Source organism: Hyperoodon ampullatus (genome assembly GCF_949752795.1).
Source record: "Hyperoodon ampullatus genome assembly, chromosome: 3".
In the NCBI taxonomy this organism is placed as follows: Eukaryota; Metazoa; Chordata; class Mammalia; order Artiodactyla; family Ziphiidae; genus Hyperoodon; species Hyperoodon ampullatus.
This window is the reverse complement of record NC_136916.1, coordinates 72,571,043-72,590,484: the sequence shown is the minus strand read 5'-3', so window position 1 is coordinate 72,590,484 and position 19,442 is coordinate 72,571,043. Positions and strand designations below refer to the sequence as shown.

Below are 19,442 nucleotides of genomic sequence, written 5' to 3'. Positions count from 1 at the left end.
ACTCTGATAACAAAGCCAGACATGTCACAAAGAAAGAAACTACAGGCCAATATCACTGATGAATATAGATGCAAAAATCCTCAACAAAATACCAGCAAACAGAATCCAACAGCACATTAATAGGATCAGACACCATGATCCAGTGGGGTTTATCCCAGGAATGCAAGGATACTTCAATATACACAAATCAATCAATGTAATAAACCATATTAAAAAATTAGAGAAAAACAATATGACCATCTCAATGGATGCAGAAAAAGCTTTTAACAAAATTCAACACCAATTATGATAAATACTCCCCAGAAAGTGGGCATAGAGGGAAACTACCTCAACATAATCAGGGCCATATATGACAAACCCACAGCAAGTATGATACTCAATGGTGAAAAACCGAAAACATTTCCTCCAAGATCAGGAATAAGACAAGGATATCCACTCTCGCCACTCTTATTTAGCATAGTTTTTGAATTTTTAGCCACAGTAATCAGAGAAGAAAAATAAATAAAAGGAATACAAATTGGAAAGAAGACATAAAACTGTAACTGTTTGCAGATGATATGATACTATACATAGAAAATCCCAAAGAAGCCACCAGAAAACTACTAACTAATCAATTAATTTGATAAGGTTGCAGGATACAATATTAATGCACAGAAATCTCTGGAATTCCTATACATCAACAACCAAAAATCAGAAAGGGAAATTAAGATAACACTCCCATTCACCACTGCAACAAAAAGAGTAAAATACCTAGGAATAAACCTGCTTAAGGAGGTGAAAGACATACTCAATAAAACTATAAAACACTGATGAAAAAAATCTAAGATGACATACACAGGTGCAGAAATATACCATATTCTTAGATTGGAAGAATCAATATTGTGAAAATGACTATACTACCCAAAGCAATCTACAGATTCAAAGCAATCCATATTAAACAACCAAGGGCATTCTTCACAGAATTAGAATAAAAAATTATTTTAATTATTTTAATTCATATGGAAACACAAAAGACCCTGAATAGCCAAGGCAATCTTGAGAAAGGAAAACAGACTTGGAGGAATCAGGCTTGGAAAGCTGGACACCTACATGTGAAAGAAAGAAATTAGAACACTCCCTAACACCATACACTAAAATAAACTCTAAATGGATTAAACACTTAAATGTAACACCAGACACTATAAATTTCTTTCTTTTTATAGAGAAACATAGGGAAAATACTTTTTTACATAAACCACGGCAAGATCTTTTTAGACCCACCTCCTAGAGTAACGGAAGTATAACAAATATAAACCAAAAGGAACTAATTAAACTTAAAAGCTTTTGCAGAACAAAGGAAACCATAAACAAGACAAAAAGACAACATTCAGAATGGGAGAAAATATTTGCCGATGAAACAACAGAGGACTAATCTGCAAAATATACAAACACCTCACGGAGTTCAATATCAAAAAAGCAAACAATCTAGTTTAAAAAAATGGGCAGAAGACCTAAATAGACATTTCACCAAAGATGACATACAGATGGCCAAGACACACCTGAAAAGATGCTCAACAGCACTAATTATCACAGAAATGCAAATCAAAACTACAATGAGGTGTCACCTCACACCGGTCAGAATGGCTATTATCAAAATATCTATAAACAATAAATGCTGGAAAAGATGTGGTGAAAGAGAACCCGCCTGCACTGTTGGTGGGAATGTAAATGGATACATTCCCACCATAATAGGAACATAATGGAAATACAGTATGGGGTTTCCTTAAAAACTAAAACTAGAACCACCATACTATGCAGGAATCCCACTACTGGGCATATGCCCTGAGGGTAATCCCACCTGACAGAATACATAATGGAAAACAGTATGGAGTTTCTTTTAAAAACTAAACTTGAACCACCATACTACCCAGGAATCCCACAACTGGGCATATACCCTGAGAAAACCATAATTCAAAAAGAATCATGTACCTCAATATTCGCTGCAGCTCTTGTTACAATAGCCAGGACATGGAACCAACCTAGATGTCCATCGACAGACGAACGGATAAAGAAACTGTGGCAAATATATACAATGGAATATTAGCCATAAAAAGAAACGAAGTTGAGTTATTTGTACTGAAGTGGATGGACCTAGAGTTTGTCATACAGAGTGAAGTCAGAAAGAGAAAAGCAAATACCGTATGCTAACACATATATACGGAATCTAAAAAAAAAAAAAAAAAAGGTTCTGATGAACCTAGGGGCAGGACAGGAATAAAGACACAAACGTGTAGAATGGACTTGGGGACACGGGGGGTGGGGAAGGGCAAGCTGGGACAAAGTGAGAGAGTAGCATTGACATATATACTCTACCAAATATAAAGTAGCTAGAAGGAAGCAACCTCATATCACAGGGACATCAGCTCGGTGCTTTGTCCCACCTACAGGGGTGGGATAGGGAGGGTGGGAGGGAGACACAACAAGGTGGAGATATGGGGATCTATGTATATGTATAGCTGACTCACTTTATTATACAGAAGAAACCAACACAACACTGTATAGCAACTATACTTCAATAAACACGTTAATATATATATACAAACAGCTCATACAATTTAATCAAAAAATCAAAATTTTAAAATGAGCAGAAGACCTGAAATTTTTACAAAGAAGAGATACAGATGACGAACAGGCATATGAAAATGCTCAACATCACAAATCATGAGAGAAATGCAAATCAAAACCACAATGAGCTATCACCTGACAGTTGCCAGAATGGCTATCTCCAAAAAGATCACAAATAACAAATTTTGGTGAGTATGTGGAGTAAAGGGAACACTTGTACACTATTGATAGGAATGTAAATTGGTGCAGCCACTGAGGAAACAGTAGACCGTTTCCTCCAATAACTAAAAATTGAACTATCATATGATCCAGCAATTCCATTATTGGGCATATATTCAAAGAAAACTACTTCTAAAAGATACATGGACCTCAAGGTTCATAGCAGCATTATTTATAATAAACAAGGTATGGAAACAAATTGTTTCCTTTAACAAATGAATGAATAAGAAAGATGAGGTATGTATGCATAACTATCTATATACACACACACACAGATATATTGTACAGCGCAGGAAATATAGCCATTACTTTATGATAACTTTAAAGGGAGTAGAGTCTATAAAAATATTGAATCACTATGTTGTACACACTGAAACTAATATAATATACTAAACCAACTATACTTCATTGATAAATAATAAACACTCAATGAAAATAATATAAACATTATTATGAACTTCTTCATTGCCAGGGCTTTATGAAGCTGTTTACATGCTTTTTTTTTTTTGCTTTTTTCTTCTTTTTGCGGTATGTGGGCCTCTCACTATTGTGGCCTCTCCCGCACAGGCTCCGGATGCGCAGGTTCAGTGGCCGTGGCTCACAGGTCCAGCCACTCCGTGGCATGTGGGACCTTCCCGGACCAGGGCACGAACCCATGTCCCCTGCATTGGCAGGAGCACTCTCAACCACTGTGCCACCAGGGAAGCCCTACATGCTATTTTTTAAATGAAACTACATCATAACCCTATGAAGAAAGTAATATAATTATCTTCATTGTAGAAATGAAGAACAAGGCTTAGAAGAATGAAATATCTGGCCCAAATAGGGAAAGCAACACCTAACAAGTATTGATGGCAACCTCTTGGCCACCTTTCTATCTTTTGCTAATCACATTAAACTTTAAGTTCTTTATTTGCAAAATGGTTTATAAAATACATGCCTCAAATTATTCATGTAAATACCAGGCAAGATTTTATATACCGAGAGTACTTAACTCTGGATAAATTAAGATGAGGCATTTAAAATAATGGCACATTGAATATTAAAGGATTACAACCCATCACTATGAAACATAATTTTAAAATGTTATTGTTGTATAGTAGCATCAAAAATCCTATATAGAAGGACATATTTATTATTGCATGTTTGGATCATTTCCCAGAAGAAAGATTGTTAAAATAATAAAATTTTTATTTCCTCTGCTAATGGAGCCCAAATCAGGCTTTTGGTTGTCATTCAAAGTTTCTCAGAGAACATGATGCCTCTAAAGGCTGATAGACAAGCCGAATTCCAGATAGCCCTGGAAAAAATCTCTGGGAGCAAAAACATATCGCAAGTACATGCCACACCCAGAGAAGCAACAGAGTAATTCTTAAGGAAGCCTTTCTTTGTTGTCTTTTCAGGATCAAGACGCAGGTCATATTTGTGTTTTGCATCTCATGACTTTAAGATGGTGTAGATGGATTTCCCATTAGGACTACCCCAGGTAAGTCCTTGACTTGAACACGAGGCTCCTGAAGCACTACTTCTCTAAAGTGTTGAAATGTTTCTTTTTTTTCCTCATGCCCATGTGTATGGGTCACAACCAAGCAAATCACAATTACCAGATGTACAGGGTCAAAGGAGATGGCTTGTGTCTCTTTTTCTCCACCTTCATTTTCTTTTTTTTTTTCCACTATGGTTTATTACAGGATATTGAATATATTCCCTGTGCTGTAGAGTAAGACTTGTTTTTTTCCATCCTACATATAATATTTTGCTATCCCCTTTATTCTTTTTTTAAACATCTTTAATGGAGTATAATTGCTTTACAATGTTGTATCAGTTTCTACTTCATAACAAAGTGAATCAGCTATAATGCATAGGTATATCCACATATGATTGATCCTTTGCCAGACTTTGAAAATGTGATTCTTTGGAGTGTCTTTATGATAATGATGCCAAGCCCTAAAAATGTGGTTCTTTGGAGGTTCTTTATGATTATGACTGACATATTTTTGTGCAAAGCACCTGGAACAAAGAACCATGCCATAGCAGCTTGTCTGGATTTCTTTGTATAAACATTACGATTGGTGATGTACACCTTGTTTCATTTTGGGGGGCCTCAGTTTCAGTTACCATGGCAGGCCATGTAGCATGGTGTGTCCAGACCTCCATAACAGCCCAAATCCCTAGATTCAAATGGGCTTCCCTGAGCAGTGATTTTACCCATGACCCTGAAGTGTGCTACTATACAGGAAGTGCTCCTGTGTGTCCCAGGGAAAAGAAGGACCCAGAGGCCTGTGCCTAACAACTTTGGGCATGCCAAATGCATGCCTACTTTCCTATTTCTCTTGTTCTCTATATTTCTGGCAAAGCACAAAACCAAAACAGGATTAAACACAACATGGTCTTCTCTTTAGAAGTCAATGATTTCTTCACATCAGTGATTCCAATGTTGGTCTCAAAAGAGAGAAGATATAACCAAAAAAAGGCCACTGAGGGAAGGTGATGTAGGCAAGGTGAGCATTTTAGTGTCCTTAGAACACTATTGTGGATATTTGGCCAACTTACATGGATGTCTGACTCTTCTGGAGAATACTAACTGAGCTAAAACTTTAGACATATCTCCTCCAGGATGTTTCTTAATGATGGAAACAGATGGGAAAGAGACTGTAAAATGGTTAGAAATATAATTGCTCCATTTTTCCTCCTTGGGAATTTCTCCTCAGTACTCAAAGCTAGTATAATTTGTGGTTTTTCACATGAAAACAGAAAATCAAGACATTCTTCTTAGTGTTGGTGTTCAGCTCTGTAGTAATGGGTAGCATATGTCCCTCCCTTGTCCACTGAGGAACCAGTTCAGGGAAGGCAGCCATCATAGGCAGTGTGTGCCCTTCTTGACGGACTCAGGAGATTGCTCTGAGACTTTTCTTTGGTGTACTATAATTTAAATAAATAATTAAATAATTAATGTATAAGTAATTTCTTTGAGTTGAAGTGGAACAAAAAGAGGCTCCTTAGCTTGTCTGAATGAGCAAAGAGAATAAGAAAGGGATCAGACATCATCAACAAGACTCTCAGCACACCTTCTTATTGCAATAACTTTACTCTTTTTTTTTTTTTTTGTGGTACGTGGGCCTCTCACCTTTCTGGCCTCTCCCGTTGCGGAGCACAGGTTCCGGACGTGCAGGCTCAGCGGCCATGGCTCATGGGCCTAACCACTCTGCGGCATGTGGGATCTTCCCGGACCGGGGCACGAACCCATGTCCCCTGCATCGGCAGGTGGACCCTCAACCACTGCGCCACCAGGGAAGCCCCACATAATTTAATTCTTTTATATATTTATTTAGCACTACTTTTAATAGCATATTTTCTTTTTTCTGTCTTTTTTAGGCAGATTTATCTTACTTTAAATTTAAAAAAAATCTTGTCTTTTCAATTTACCTGAGTAATTTACCTGAAAAGTTATTCAGATAAAAGAAAATATTTGAGAGAAAGAATATTCTAACAGAGAAGAGACTTACAGGGATGTGTCTACCTTCTATAGAAGTAATGCCTTGAAATAGCATATTATACTTATTTTTCAAAAATGAAAGTTTGCAAGGGCAGAAGACCACACTTGATATTCTTGGCAGCCTTGGCTGTTGTTATATCCAGAAGAGCAACACCCTGGTATTTAAGTTAACTGGAAAATAATTTTTCTACCAGAATTTTAAAAAAATCAATCACTTTAAATGTATGACTTGGAGTGTTTTTAAAACGTCAAGGAAACTTTGTACTTCAAGCCTATCCTATAAAGTTTTGTTAGCAAATTCCAATCTGTTTTGCCAGAAAAGCAACCTGACATATTGCAATTATAAACACCAGTGATCAAAATCCCTTTTTTGTCAGGCAGGTGTGATATGGGGACAAAATGTGACAACCTCTCTTCTTACCTTAAAGCTACATTTTTTGCCTTTAGTGCAAATAAGAATGGAAACACCCTTTTGTGTAAATGGACTATACAAAGTTGTCCATATACTGTTCATAATCTGGCTACATCAGAATTATTGAAATTCTAAATAACTCTTCTACTTGTTTTGCTACCTTGCTTACAAGGACACACCTGGACGTTCTGTCCCTTGGTGACAGGGATTTGTTAATGTCCCTTGTAAGTACAGATAACTCTGGGCTACTTGCAGAGACTATGTTGAACCATTTATTCCTTATTGCTCAGTTTAAGAGAAAAAGAATATAATAAGCAACAGAGAAAGTCTGAAGGGAATAAGGTACAGAGAAACCAAAGTTAGAAGAAGCAAAGGTCAAAGGGCCGATAGGCTTCAGGAGAAGCTGATGGGAAAGCTCAGTGGGTCGTGTGGTAGGCTCCCAGGAGGGTAGGTGTGGGTAGTGACCTGTGCTTGCACACAGGCTTCTTGGTGGCTGCAGCAGCAGCCTTATCGTTTCATGCCCATCTCTGGTGTTCACACTGATAGCCGCGGCTTGCGCCTGTCTCTGGAGCTTGTTTAGGTGGTGTTCTGAATCCCTGTTCCTTGCGCATCCCAAAATAATTGTCTCTTGACTCTTAGGCAGTTCCAGACTTTTTCCCAGACTCCCTCCCAGCTAGCTGTGGCATCCTAGCCCCCTCCAGGCTGTGTTCACGCAGCCAAACCCAGTCCTCTCCCTGCGATCTGACCTCCAAAGCCAGAGCCTCAGCTTCCAGCCCCAGCCATCCCAGCGGGTGAGCAGACAAGGCTCTCGGGCTGGGGATTTCTGGTTGGCACAGATCCTTAGTGTGGGAATCTGCTTTCCCTCTGCACCCGTGTTGCTATGCTTTCCTCAATGGCTCTGAAGCTTTCTCCCACCCACACCCCCCGTCTGTCATTGAAGGGACTTCCTAGTGTGTGGAAGCTTTTCCTCCTTCACAGCTCCCTTTCCCAGGTGCAGGTCCTGTCCCTATAGTTTTGTCTCTGTTTTTTCTTTTGTCCTACCCAGGTACATGGGGAGTTTCTTGCCTTTTGGGAAGTCTGAGGTCTTCTGCCAGCATTCAGTAGGTGTTCTGTAAGAGTTGTTCCACACGTGGATGTATTTTTGATGTATCTGTGGGGAGGAAGGTGATGTCCTTGTCTTACTCCTCTGCCATCTTGAAAGTCTCTCTGCTGTTTAGTTTTTTGCTGTCTAAAAAGTGATCTGGAATATTCTTTTGCTCTTAACCAATCAAAGCATATTAACAATAAACTGCATCTTCCCCATCACACTTACGTTCTATTGTTGTTAGATATACGTTTAGCATTATTTGCTTTTTGTAAAATATGTGGAAGTAAAATATTAATATTCATGGGATGAAAATTCATTATAATTCATTTTATGGACCCAAGATTTTCAAAAACAGATCATATTTTTCTATTCATATTATTTATCTTTTTTCTCAGATATACACAGGCTTATTGGATATAAACAAAAGAGAATCAAAATTCATAGAAACAAATTGCATTTGCAACTTTCCTCCAGCACCTAATCATTGAAAATCATTTGTTAACTGGAAAGGGTGCTCTTGTATTGTGACTTGGATTATTATCTATCACCAACATCATTACCACAAACTGCAACGGAAAAAATAAAAACTAATAATAGGGTCAGATTTTCCTTCTGACAGAGCAAATTCCTCTTTATAAATTCTCTCCCCTTTGTAGAAAATTAACTGGAATTTCCTCCATAAAATTATTTGCACCTTCCCACCAAGGCTAAAAGACATTAGTGTTTAATTCTTAACTGGTAATTGCAGACATATTTGTAAAACATTTCAAAAATGTTTATTGAGTAAAAGAAGATTCAGAAAAATGTTTACATATTCTATCAATGGTTTATGGTTTATCTAGCCCTTGGGTAAATATGTTCAAAGCATATGATCTGAAGAGCATATCTTTTCTCACATAATGTTCTCTGTTCCTAATTTTATTAGAAGTTTTAGACAGTGGAACTTGGTGCACTGGTCATATAAGCTAGTTAATATGGGGCAATCATGTAGTTACACAGACAAATGAGCACATGTGTCAGATCAAAACTCAACAGAAGACAAAACTGTGCTGGTATGTTTTTGGGGTTTTTTTCCCATTAGCTTGACCTCCTGATTGAGAAAGAACACAGGAAAGCAGTGTCACAGCTCTGCAGTGCAGAACCATTGACAAGTGTTTGGTGTTGCTAACATACATGAAATCCATGCACCAATTTTTGGCCACTGCTGGAATAACAGCTAATATTTTTCCAGTAGGCTCTGGTAAAACTTCCATGCATGAGAAACCCAATGTTTGCTATATCAAATATAACAAGAGAGTAATGCGCCAGAGTGGCTGCTTCATTTTGGCATTCCTATGGCAAAATTAAAATTCACGGTGGCTTGTGTCATTGAAATGTAACTGATGAGGAAAAGACCATGCAACTTCTTAAACAAGCAGCTAATGAAGCAGGAGATGCCTGGTCCTCCTCTGAGGTGGACTCCTGAGATTTCAAGGGCAAAAACAGGTCAACATCAGAATGCCTGAAGTCTGCTGGACAAAGCACAATGTGTGGCCCCAGACTCTGCTGCTAGGATCTCAAGTGGAGTGAGAGAAACACTTGGTCAAGTAATCTGGAGATTATTCAAACAGGTAGATATTGGTCACTTTAGATCGCCTGATGTTGATTGTAAAAACAAAGCAAGAAAAAGCTGCAAACTGTTTTCTTCAGGCTATTGTTTGAGCAGCATAAGTGGTTAGCTGGCCATCTGGTTAGCAAATCTTTCCTGGAGGCCTCTACATTGCATTGATCTCCTTAGAGTCTATCTATATTCTGCTAAATGCCTAATGCAATTCTCATGGTTGTCAGAACTGAAAGATGATGCAAGATCACCCAGGTAGATATTTTATTTAACAGATGTGGAATCTGAAGACCTCAGATGATAAGTGACTATTCCACTGTTTAGTTCAACTTAAGCATGCTGTTTTCAATACATTCCGCTGCTGACTTCCATTAAAGGTTAGTTTTTTAAAGAATGGCTTTTTTTTTAAAGAACTGAAGTTTTTGTTGGTAGGGATGTGCTGAAGGAGGATGCAGTCAGCATGCAATGGATACTATTATGCTTCCATGATGGGCCTCACATGCATATCTGAAGAGTAAGGAGGCAGAGGGAACACCTTACCCTTGGCCTCCACGTGACTTAAGAGGCCTGGGGAAACTTTGTCAATACCCACATCTGAAAGGTTTTCATATGCACCATAACTTCACAGCTGGAGGATCTACGCTCAAACACTGAAGATACTCTTAGAATCTTATGCAGTTGAATAGCTGAATCATTTTGTGTTGAGGCAGCTGTATACTTGCAATGTCTACAGGTTTGTTCCACCATCATTCCCAACAGAGCTTTGGGGTCAGACAATTTTCCTAGGTACGTTTCTAATACCAAGTAATTGAAAGGTCTTATAAATGACACCTGGCCTGTGGTATCTCCTTGTTCTTGTATTCTTTTGATAGCGACAGAGTAAAGGGACAAAGTAGGTGTTTAAATAGGTAAGCCCTCCAAGGGACCATAAGTAAAAGAAAAAATATGGGAGACTCCTATAAGTTAATGATCACTCAAGAAAGTAGGTTTGCTTAACTACAAAACCAAGCAGGCTTGCTTTGCAAAAAAAAACATGAAACAGAATTATGAGACATGACCCAAAACAATAAAACAATGGTGAAATGAGACACACATCCTGCCCAGTGATTTCAGTAATTTAATGACTCCTACGACATGTTTTTCTGCACATATTAAAAACAAAAATATAAGGAAAAGGTGACATTATACTGAAACCTGAGATGATTTACTATATTTTAGTATATGTTACCATCTTTTTGCTCATTGTCATTGTGCCATGGCAATCCCAGCTTGACCATGTAGGGACAAGAAAACTCCCCTGCCTGACATGGAGGAGGAGCTGATGATGGAAGCTTGATGTCTATTTAGGAATGAAGAGTACACGTCCCTCCCTTCTCCACTTTTCCTTTGACTATAAAACTGTAGCCCACTAAGCTCTTGGGGTGGTAACCCCTTGCCCACTTACTTTCATCTTGTTCTAATAAATCACTTCTTATCTATCACTTTGCCTCTGGCTGAATTCTTTCTGCACTGAACCGTAAAGAACCTGAGCTTCTCAGAGCCTTCCGAGACACATTTCTGCAATTTCACTATTACCATTAAGTTACCTTGCTAAACACACTTGGGTTATCTAGAATTTTCTGCTAATTGGTACTCTGCACATCTAGTTTAATGCCGCCTGATGTGAGATACAATGACCTCTGAGGCTTTGTAAAATTTAGAAATCCTTTGAATCATCAATATAAAGTTAAGTTTTTCAGTTCACTTTTAGTTTTATGCAAAAGTAAGGTAAAATACAATTAAAATTCGAAAATGCTATAGGGGATTGCAAACATTAAACCTGTCAAAATAATGAAAGAAAAAAGGTGAATTAAAGGCAAGTCTTAGAAAACATAAATAATTTATTATCTGAACATTGCATACTTATTCAAGATCATTTCTAGATGTTGGGCTCTTTCAACTTTGCACTTCATCAGTAGAGATCTTAGTTCACCAAATATCAAGCCTTTCCATCGTGCTGGCTTGGCAATGTCCCTCTTTCCCTTCCTTTCCCCTACTACCTTTCCTCTGTTGACTGAAAAAAATGCACAACCTAAAAGTTGAGAATAATGTTTATACAGCAGACAAACTGAGGACTTAAGACCAGGTGGCAGCCTCTCACATAGCTCTGAGGGACTGCCCAGAAGAGGTACGGAAGGAAACAGGATTATATAGAAGCTTTGGAAAACAAAAAAACAGACACATAAAAACAGCTGGTCGGAACATCAGAAGATTAATGTTAATTAAAGAAAAATCAGATATCTCAAGTTATTGAGTTCAGCACTTTTCTATGTAGGGGTAGATGAAACAGTCTGGACTTATTGAAATCATTCCTTTGATATGCACCTTAACTATCTAGGGCTAGTATCCTATCCTGTTTTTTTCCCTCCTGAATCCCCTCAGCCCCACCACTGGGGCTGCTGGCTTGATGGCTACAATATCCTTTGTTTACTGAAACGACAGGCAGCATTCTTCGTCCACACCGCCCATAACCTTCAAGTCACCATTTATTCAGTGTCTCTACTACTCAGTCTCTCAGACTCCTAAGCAGATGTATATGTCCTTCTCCAGTGTTTCTATTCCCCATTTTCAGTAACTGAGAGGGTATGTGCCAGTTTCAGAGTGCGCCTGAGTTGAACCCCCTATGACCTGCGGTGAGTAACTGTACATCCTGAGTTACAGCCTACATGCCTGCCTTGTCATCCTGTAAAATTGGAGTATTGATAGCAGAATTGATAACATATGTGCTGTGAGTGGTAAATGAGACACTGTGGTACAGCATGAGGGCAGCGACCCCAGGACAGTGTCAGTGACACGATGCACATCACGTGATTACTATTATTGTTATTGATATATGTGTTTTCCAGTATGAGGTCACTCCCATGTCCTTTTTCTTATTCTTCATTTCTAGACCTAACATATGCCAACGTTTTAGACCTACTACCTTAGCATAACTGTGTGTGTGTGTGTGTGTGTGTGTGTGTGTGTATTTGTCCATGAACTTGGCCCTCACAACTCCATCAGGTTTCCTGGTGGTAAGCCCTAGGAAAGAGTTTACAACCTAGACCAAAGTGTTTGTCCTGGTCTCTGTTCCTTGAAACTCACAGTATAGTCTTAGCCACTGAGTTTTGAACTCAAGCAACTGTGGAAAGAGCTAAAAGAAGAAAAGAAAGTGTTCTTCTCTTTAAGACTTAAAGCTGAGTGAGCCATCTCATTTCTGGCCATGCCAGGGCTTCACAAGGTGGTAGGGTTCCCAACCTAGAAGTACCCAGATGCGAGGAAGGGAAGAGAAATGACAGCATGCTCAGAAAATGGATAGACAGAGATATCTAAGAGAAGGACCTGCATTTTCCCTGATCTCTTTCTACTTCTTCTGTGAAAACTTTCCTTATTACATGGGTCTGATTCTGCTTATCCTACACCTGGAATCCTTTTCCTAGGTGAACAAAAGGAAAAGTAGGGCAAACCATGAGGGTTAATCAGTGAGAAAAGCATGGCATAGAGTAGGTATTGCAATTAATGCATGATTCGTTGACTAAAATTTAAATAATTAACAAATCTCATACAGTTTAGAAAAGTTGCCTCATACATTGTGTATAAAATGATTCAATTTTGCCATAATATTTACAAAAACTGCCACTATATTTGAAGCATTTTAAAGGTTTTTTTACAAGTACAGCTTCAATTCTGTCTCTCTTTCTCCCTCTTTCTCTGTCTCTCTTTCTGCCTGTTTGTCTCTCTTTCCCTCCCTCCCTTCATTCTTTACACCCTGTCTTGTCCAACTTCTCTCTCTCTCTCCCTCTCTTTCTCTCTACCCCTCTCCATGCATGAATGGTAGCTGTAGGTGTGGATTTACGGAGATATGAGATGCACAGAACCAGGGAAGATCAAGTTAGTGAGGACATGGGTGCCAGTTTCTATTCTGGCAGAGAGCAGATTACAGGTTTTAGCAGCCATGCAGGTAAAAAGTAGATGCAGGAGGAGCCTTGTATTGCTGCAGAAACCTTTTGCCACAGGACCTGTGTGAGGATCAGGATGTGCACAGATACACCTTAGCTTGGAGAACAGGGCTGGGAGAAGAACCTGGAAAGACTGAGCCTTTACCCCAAGGCAGCCAGCTAAGGCAGAACAAGATGGCTTTATACCCCCAGTGGCATAAATTCACAAGTCAAAGACTTGTCCCCAACACACGACACTCAGTGAGAATGATGCCATATTAAGAAAGTTAGATCAGTCTTACAAAACAAAGCTAGGGAATTCCTTTTTCTTTTTTATTTCTCACCCTGGAATTTTAAGGGCTACAAATTTATCTTGCTCTGAAGATTTTTCTACATATGAAGCAGGAAAATGGCATGGAGTGGGAAGTCAGAAATCATAGACTCTAGGCACAGCTATAGCCCAGCTGGCTGCATGAACCTGTCACATAACCTTGGATCCACAGCCACTGCATCTTCTGCAGCCCATGAGTCTGATGGCTCTTCCTCCTCTGTCATCTCCGAATTTTAAAGGACTGTGTGCCTTCTATTTTAGCTGTAAAAATAATTTATATCTCATTATAGTGTTTCTATGGTTGTGTTTCGTCTCTGATACCTAAACCTGAAACGAGTTTTACGTCCTACTTTCCAGGGACTGGCAGAAGGAAAGGCAGTCATTAAATGCTTCTGTTTCCCTTTTCTCTTCCTATTTTCTGATACTACTAAAAGTGCCTTCAAGGGGAGCCTTCTTGCATTTAGGCCTACAAAATCTCAAATCCTGTTATTACCGTATCAGTACAAAAATACAACATTTTTCCTTCTTTTTATGCCTTCCATGAGACCTGTTTCTGCACCACCAACAGAATATATGACTTGGACAAGTTACACAGCTTCTGAGCTTCTGATTTTATATTTTTAATGAATAAGAATTCCATCCTCACAGAAATGTGTTGCAGACAGCCTGCATAGGAATAATTAATTATGGAGAGAAAAATAGCTTTATAGCAAGGAAACCTGGTGAACTGTCTTAAAAAGTAATCAAAATGAACCTAACTAGTTAGGGACAGGGGACCCATTACCAACGCCTCCTTTGTGGTGCACCTGCCCAAATGCATAACAACTTTAACCACAAAAAAAGCACACAGACCCCAATGGACGGAGGTTCTGCAAAATGACTTCTCTACCTGTTACAGTAATGCCACTGTCTTAAGCAGGCTGAATAACCGGCCCAGATTAAAGGAGAATAAAATGACAAAAAAGGAAAATACAGCTTGTTATCATAGACTGTGTCTTGAACTGGGAGGAGGGAGGGTTAGTGTGTGTGTGTGTGTGTGTGTGTTCTTTAGCCATAAATATCATTATTATGCGAACTGCTGAAATTTAAACAAGGTTTGTATATTAGATAGTAGTATTGTATCAATGCAATGCCCTGATTATTATAAATGTACTCTGATTATATAAAAGTATATCTCGGTTTTTAGGAAATGCATTTTAACTTATTTAAGGGTAAAAAAACCATATATCTGTAACTAGATCTCAAATGGATTTGCAAAACAAAACAAAACAAAACAAAAACTTGTCTGTGTTTATAGAAAAAGAGACAGAATAATTAAGTCAATGTAGTAAAACTTCAACATTTGGGGAATGTAAGTGAAGAGTATCAAACGTTATTTTTCCTATTCTTGCAATTTTCCTGTAATTCTGAAATTATTTCAAAATAAAGAGGCAAAAAATGTGATAATGTATATGAAATTTGTAGCAATATTGCATATCATATTTCATGCTACTTGCATTACTATATTATGGTTACCTTCGAGGAGATTGGTAAATAGTCTGTAAATGTGCTACAAGATCATGGTGTAGCCAAGTTATAAAGAAGGTCTCTCTCTTTTTTTTTTTTTTTTCTGTACGCGGGCCTCTCACTGTTGTGGCCTCTCCCATTGTGGAGCACAGGCTCCGGACACGCAGGCTCAGCAGCCATGGCTCACGGGCCCAGCCACCCCGCGGCATGTGGGATCTTCCCGGACCGGGACACGAACCCGTGTCCCCTGCATTGGCAGGCGGACTCTCAACCACTGCGCCACCAGGGAAGCCCAAGAAGGTCTTTTTTTTTACAAGTTTTTCTAAGCCAATCATACTCTAGGAAAGCTGACAAAAAAATAGTTCTGGAAAAGGCCATACTCTCTTCCCCTCCACTGCTGTCTGGGAACTTCTAAGGAAACCATTCTCATTATCAGTGTAGAACTACACGTTCATCTACTCAGAGCAGGAATGTGTGTGCACCTTTCTCTTAGCTAAGCCAGGCCTCTCCAATGATACTTGGACAGTATCTCCATTGACAGCCACATCACAAGGTCCCACACCATCTATATCCTCCAAGAACAAACACTTTTCCCTCCTGTGATTGAAGTACTTTGTAGGGTAGCAAAACTTGCCACCCCAAAATGTCTCTGGCATTTGAATTATTTTAAACTGAAAGCAATCAAGTCCTAAAACTCTCAGGAAGAAACAATGATCTTCCCTGTAACTGCCTGGAGAATTTAGATAGGGAGTCTCTTACAAGAATAGAGTGATTACGGAGGTGTCTGCAAAGAATATGGGCTATCCTGGTGGGGAAATTCTCTGAGACCAGAGTCCACTCTGTGTTCCATTGTCTCTGCTGGCCCAGCAAACATTTATTTACCAAACATTTGCTTTTCCATCTTCATCTGAATTGCCTCCCTTCCCTTTGAAGTCCCAAACCTCTATCCCCAACATCCTCTTTTGTTCTTAGCTGAATTAAGGTGAAGATTTCAGCCTTTGGGGGAGTTACTCAGTTTCGCTGGGTCTTGCCCATGCACACATGCTATTAAACTTTGTTTGATTTTCTCCTGCTAATCTGTCTCATGTCATTTGAATTCTTAGACCAGCCAGAAGAAGTTGGAAGGGTAGAGGAACATGTCTTCCTCCCAGACAACCTGTTGTCCAGGCAACATCATAGTTCTCATTATTACTCAGATGCAAACTGTGGCTGTCTCAGGACTTACAGAGGTACAACGTGCCCTAGGAGATCATATCAATACCCAAAAAGGCACATCCACATGGTGCCTGCATATAATTGAGCCATGTGAATGCCACACAAACTGAATACTAGAGACAACAGTAGATCCCTTTAATTAGAAACAATTAGTCTATTTAGTTTTTCTCTTGAAATGTATAAAACCACAAACTTAATGTAATGACAGAATACAAACTTAATGTAATGACAGAAATCTAGTTCTTTAAATGTTTCCTGAAGTTACTCTGAACATGTTTTTCATACACAACTATGTGCCCACACCAAGGTACCTGTGCTTAGGTAGTGACCATTCTCTGTCACTACTCCTCTCTTTTTTGGTACAAACAGTTCCTTGCTCTTCTAAAGGAAGGTTCATTTTGGTAATTTAGACCCAATACATGTACCCATCAGATCCCACAGCCATGTGCCCAAACAGAAAAACTCCAGAACACAGGCTGACCATCGGGCCAGCCCATGTGGTCAGTCTTCTGGCTAGATTTTCAGTCACCATAGCAGCCATGTTGGCCCCCTCTCCGTTTTCTCTCATCTGAAACTTAGGGTGTTCAACTCCTTTCATTTATGTCTAAGTCAGAGCTTTAATAGCTGAAATCCTTTACAAGAACGAATGATAACACATATTGTAATTGGTTTGATTGTTGGCTAGGTCCATAAATGGCAGAAGGGGAGGAGTAAATGCCCCTTCAATGTGGGAAATCAGTGGAGAAAAGGAAAATGCAATGCTTCACTGATCGATTGATAGAATTCGCCTGTGAAGCCATCTGGTCCTGGGCTTATGTTTGTGTGAAGATCTTTAATCACAGTCTCAATTTCAGTGCCTGTGATTTGCCTGTTTGTATTTTCTATTTCTTCCTGGTTCAGTCTTGGAAGGTTGTGCTTTTCTAAGAATTTTTCCATTTCTTCCATGGTGTCCATTTTATTGGCATATAGTTGCTTGATATCTGAGAGCAGGCACATCCTACCTCAAGCAAAGAGCAAATTCCACCTCCATTCACTTTTTTCTTCTACATGCAGACCTTGGAGATATTGCAGCTTCAGTTCCAGTCCATCACATTTGTTTATTTTTGCTTTTGTTGCTTTTGCTGGTGTCAGATTAAACAAGTCATCACAAAGACCTATGTCAAGGAGCTTACTGCCTATGTTTTCTTCTAGGAGTTTTATGGTTTCAGGTCTTATGTTCAAGTTTTTAATCTATTTTAAGTTAATTTTTGTGTATGGTGCAAGAGAGTGGTTGAATTGAATCCTCTTGCATGTGACTGGCTTGTTTTCCCAACAACATCTATTGAAGAGGCTGTCCTTTCTTCATTGTACATATACTTGTCTCCTTTGTGGTAAATTAATTGACCACATATATGTGGATTTATTTCTGGGTTCTCTATTCTTTTCCACTGATCCATATGTCTGTTTTTATGCTAGTGCCACACTGTTTTGGTGACTCTAGCTTTGTAGTATAGTTTCAAGTCAGGGACTGTGACACTTCCAACTTTTTTCTTTCTCAAGATGGCTTTGGCTATTCAAGTTTGTGTGTGTGTGTGTGTGTGTGTGTGTGTGTGTGTGGTTTCATACAAATATTAGGATTATTTATTTCTTGAAAAATGCCAATGGAATTTTGATAAGGATTGCATTGATTCTGTAGATTGCTTTGGGTAGTATGGAAATTTTAAAAATATTGATTCTTCCAATACATGAGCATAGAATATTTTTCCATTTATTTCTGTTTTCTTCAAGTTCTTTCATTAACATGGTTTAGTTTTCAGTATACAGGTCTTTAACCTCCTTGGTTAAATTTATCCCTAGGTGAAATTTTGCTTTCTATCTTGTCTTTTTCTGAATTTAAAAAGAACTCTAAAATGTGTTTATCCATTATTTCATTTTTGTCTTTTCACTCTAATGTATAGTGAAGAAAGCCACAAAACCTTCTGCCTGAAACTTCATCACATTTTTTGTCATGCCCCATATGCAATTTTAAAGATAGTCAATGAAGTTAGTTAAATTCTTATGAGTCATACTTAAGTAGTTGTGGTCAATATAATTTAAATGAACCATCATAAATTCTACAGGTATATTTCTATATTGACCTTTACTTTAAAACTTTATAAGCAAATAAATTTGAGATTTCCTTTTGTTTGTAGCCTTGTACTTAGCATTAGATATAGTTTTTAAGAATTTGTAAATGATTACTTGTTAGCTCTAGTATCAATCCTATGTAAAATATTGGAAAATAAAATACTATGAAAAATTACACCCTATTATAGTGTAATGAGACAAATATAAATATATTTAAGTAAAAAACTTTATCTTTTTATTTTGAAGACAAACCACCGGACTTGAAGATGATATTAAGTGTAAAATTATTGCAAATGAATTCTGTATATGTCCAATTAATATGCACAGCTTATTAGCATAAGGGTCTTTAGTAAGTCAACTGTTCATCAATTTCTGAGTTCTTTAATATTACAACAAAATGGTTAAGTTGTTCAAGGATTTATCAAAGTTACTTATTTTGTAACATGGGTCCTATGTAACAACATCTAGAGTGAATATACCCAGGTGGCCCAGACCAAAACCATTATCCATTTTCTCTGGTTGTATAGTGATGCTATAATCAATCATGTGACTCTTTGTTAGAAATCAGCATAGGCTAGACAATCATTTACAGAGAAGTCATATCCCAAGTCAGTACTCACAGCTGGAGAATATCAGCGGGCAGGAGTGCTCATCCATGGGGAAGTTGTGCAGCTGTAGCTGGCATTCTGCATTTATGGTGAGCCTGTGGGGGAGCCAAGCATCACTCTTGTGGCCAGCCAGCGACAATCCAGCAAAGGCCCTAAGCAAGGCCGGGGTGGTCACATTACTACCAGGTGGGGAGCAGGGGCCTGGGGTGGCCACATAGAGCTCACTCTTAGCAGGGGTACCATCCATTCAGTATACCATTTGGGTTTCTTTGTATTGTGTTACTTTGTTTTATTTTTAACTA

General features: G+C 38.6%; 1 protein-coding gene across 1 annotated transcript in view; it reads right to left on the bottom strand.

Annotated features, from left to right (window-relative positions):
• Positions 1 to 19,442, bottom strand: part of GABRG3 (gamma-aminobutyric acid type A receptor subunit gamma3) — a gene marked incomplete at both ends in the record, with an annotated part of 420,476 nt that overhangs the window by 24,446 nt on the left and 376,588 nt on the right. Inside the window, one exon of the mRNA XM_079699611.1 lies at positions 19,153 to 19,235. Within this exon, the coding sequence (XP_079555737.1) occupies positions 19,153 to 19,235 (83 nt within the window). The remainder of the gene's footprint in view (positions 1 to 19,152; positions 19,236 to 19,442) is intronic.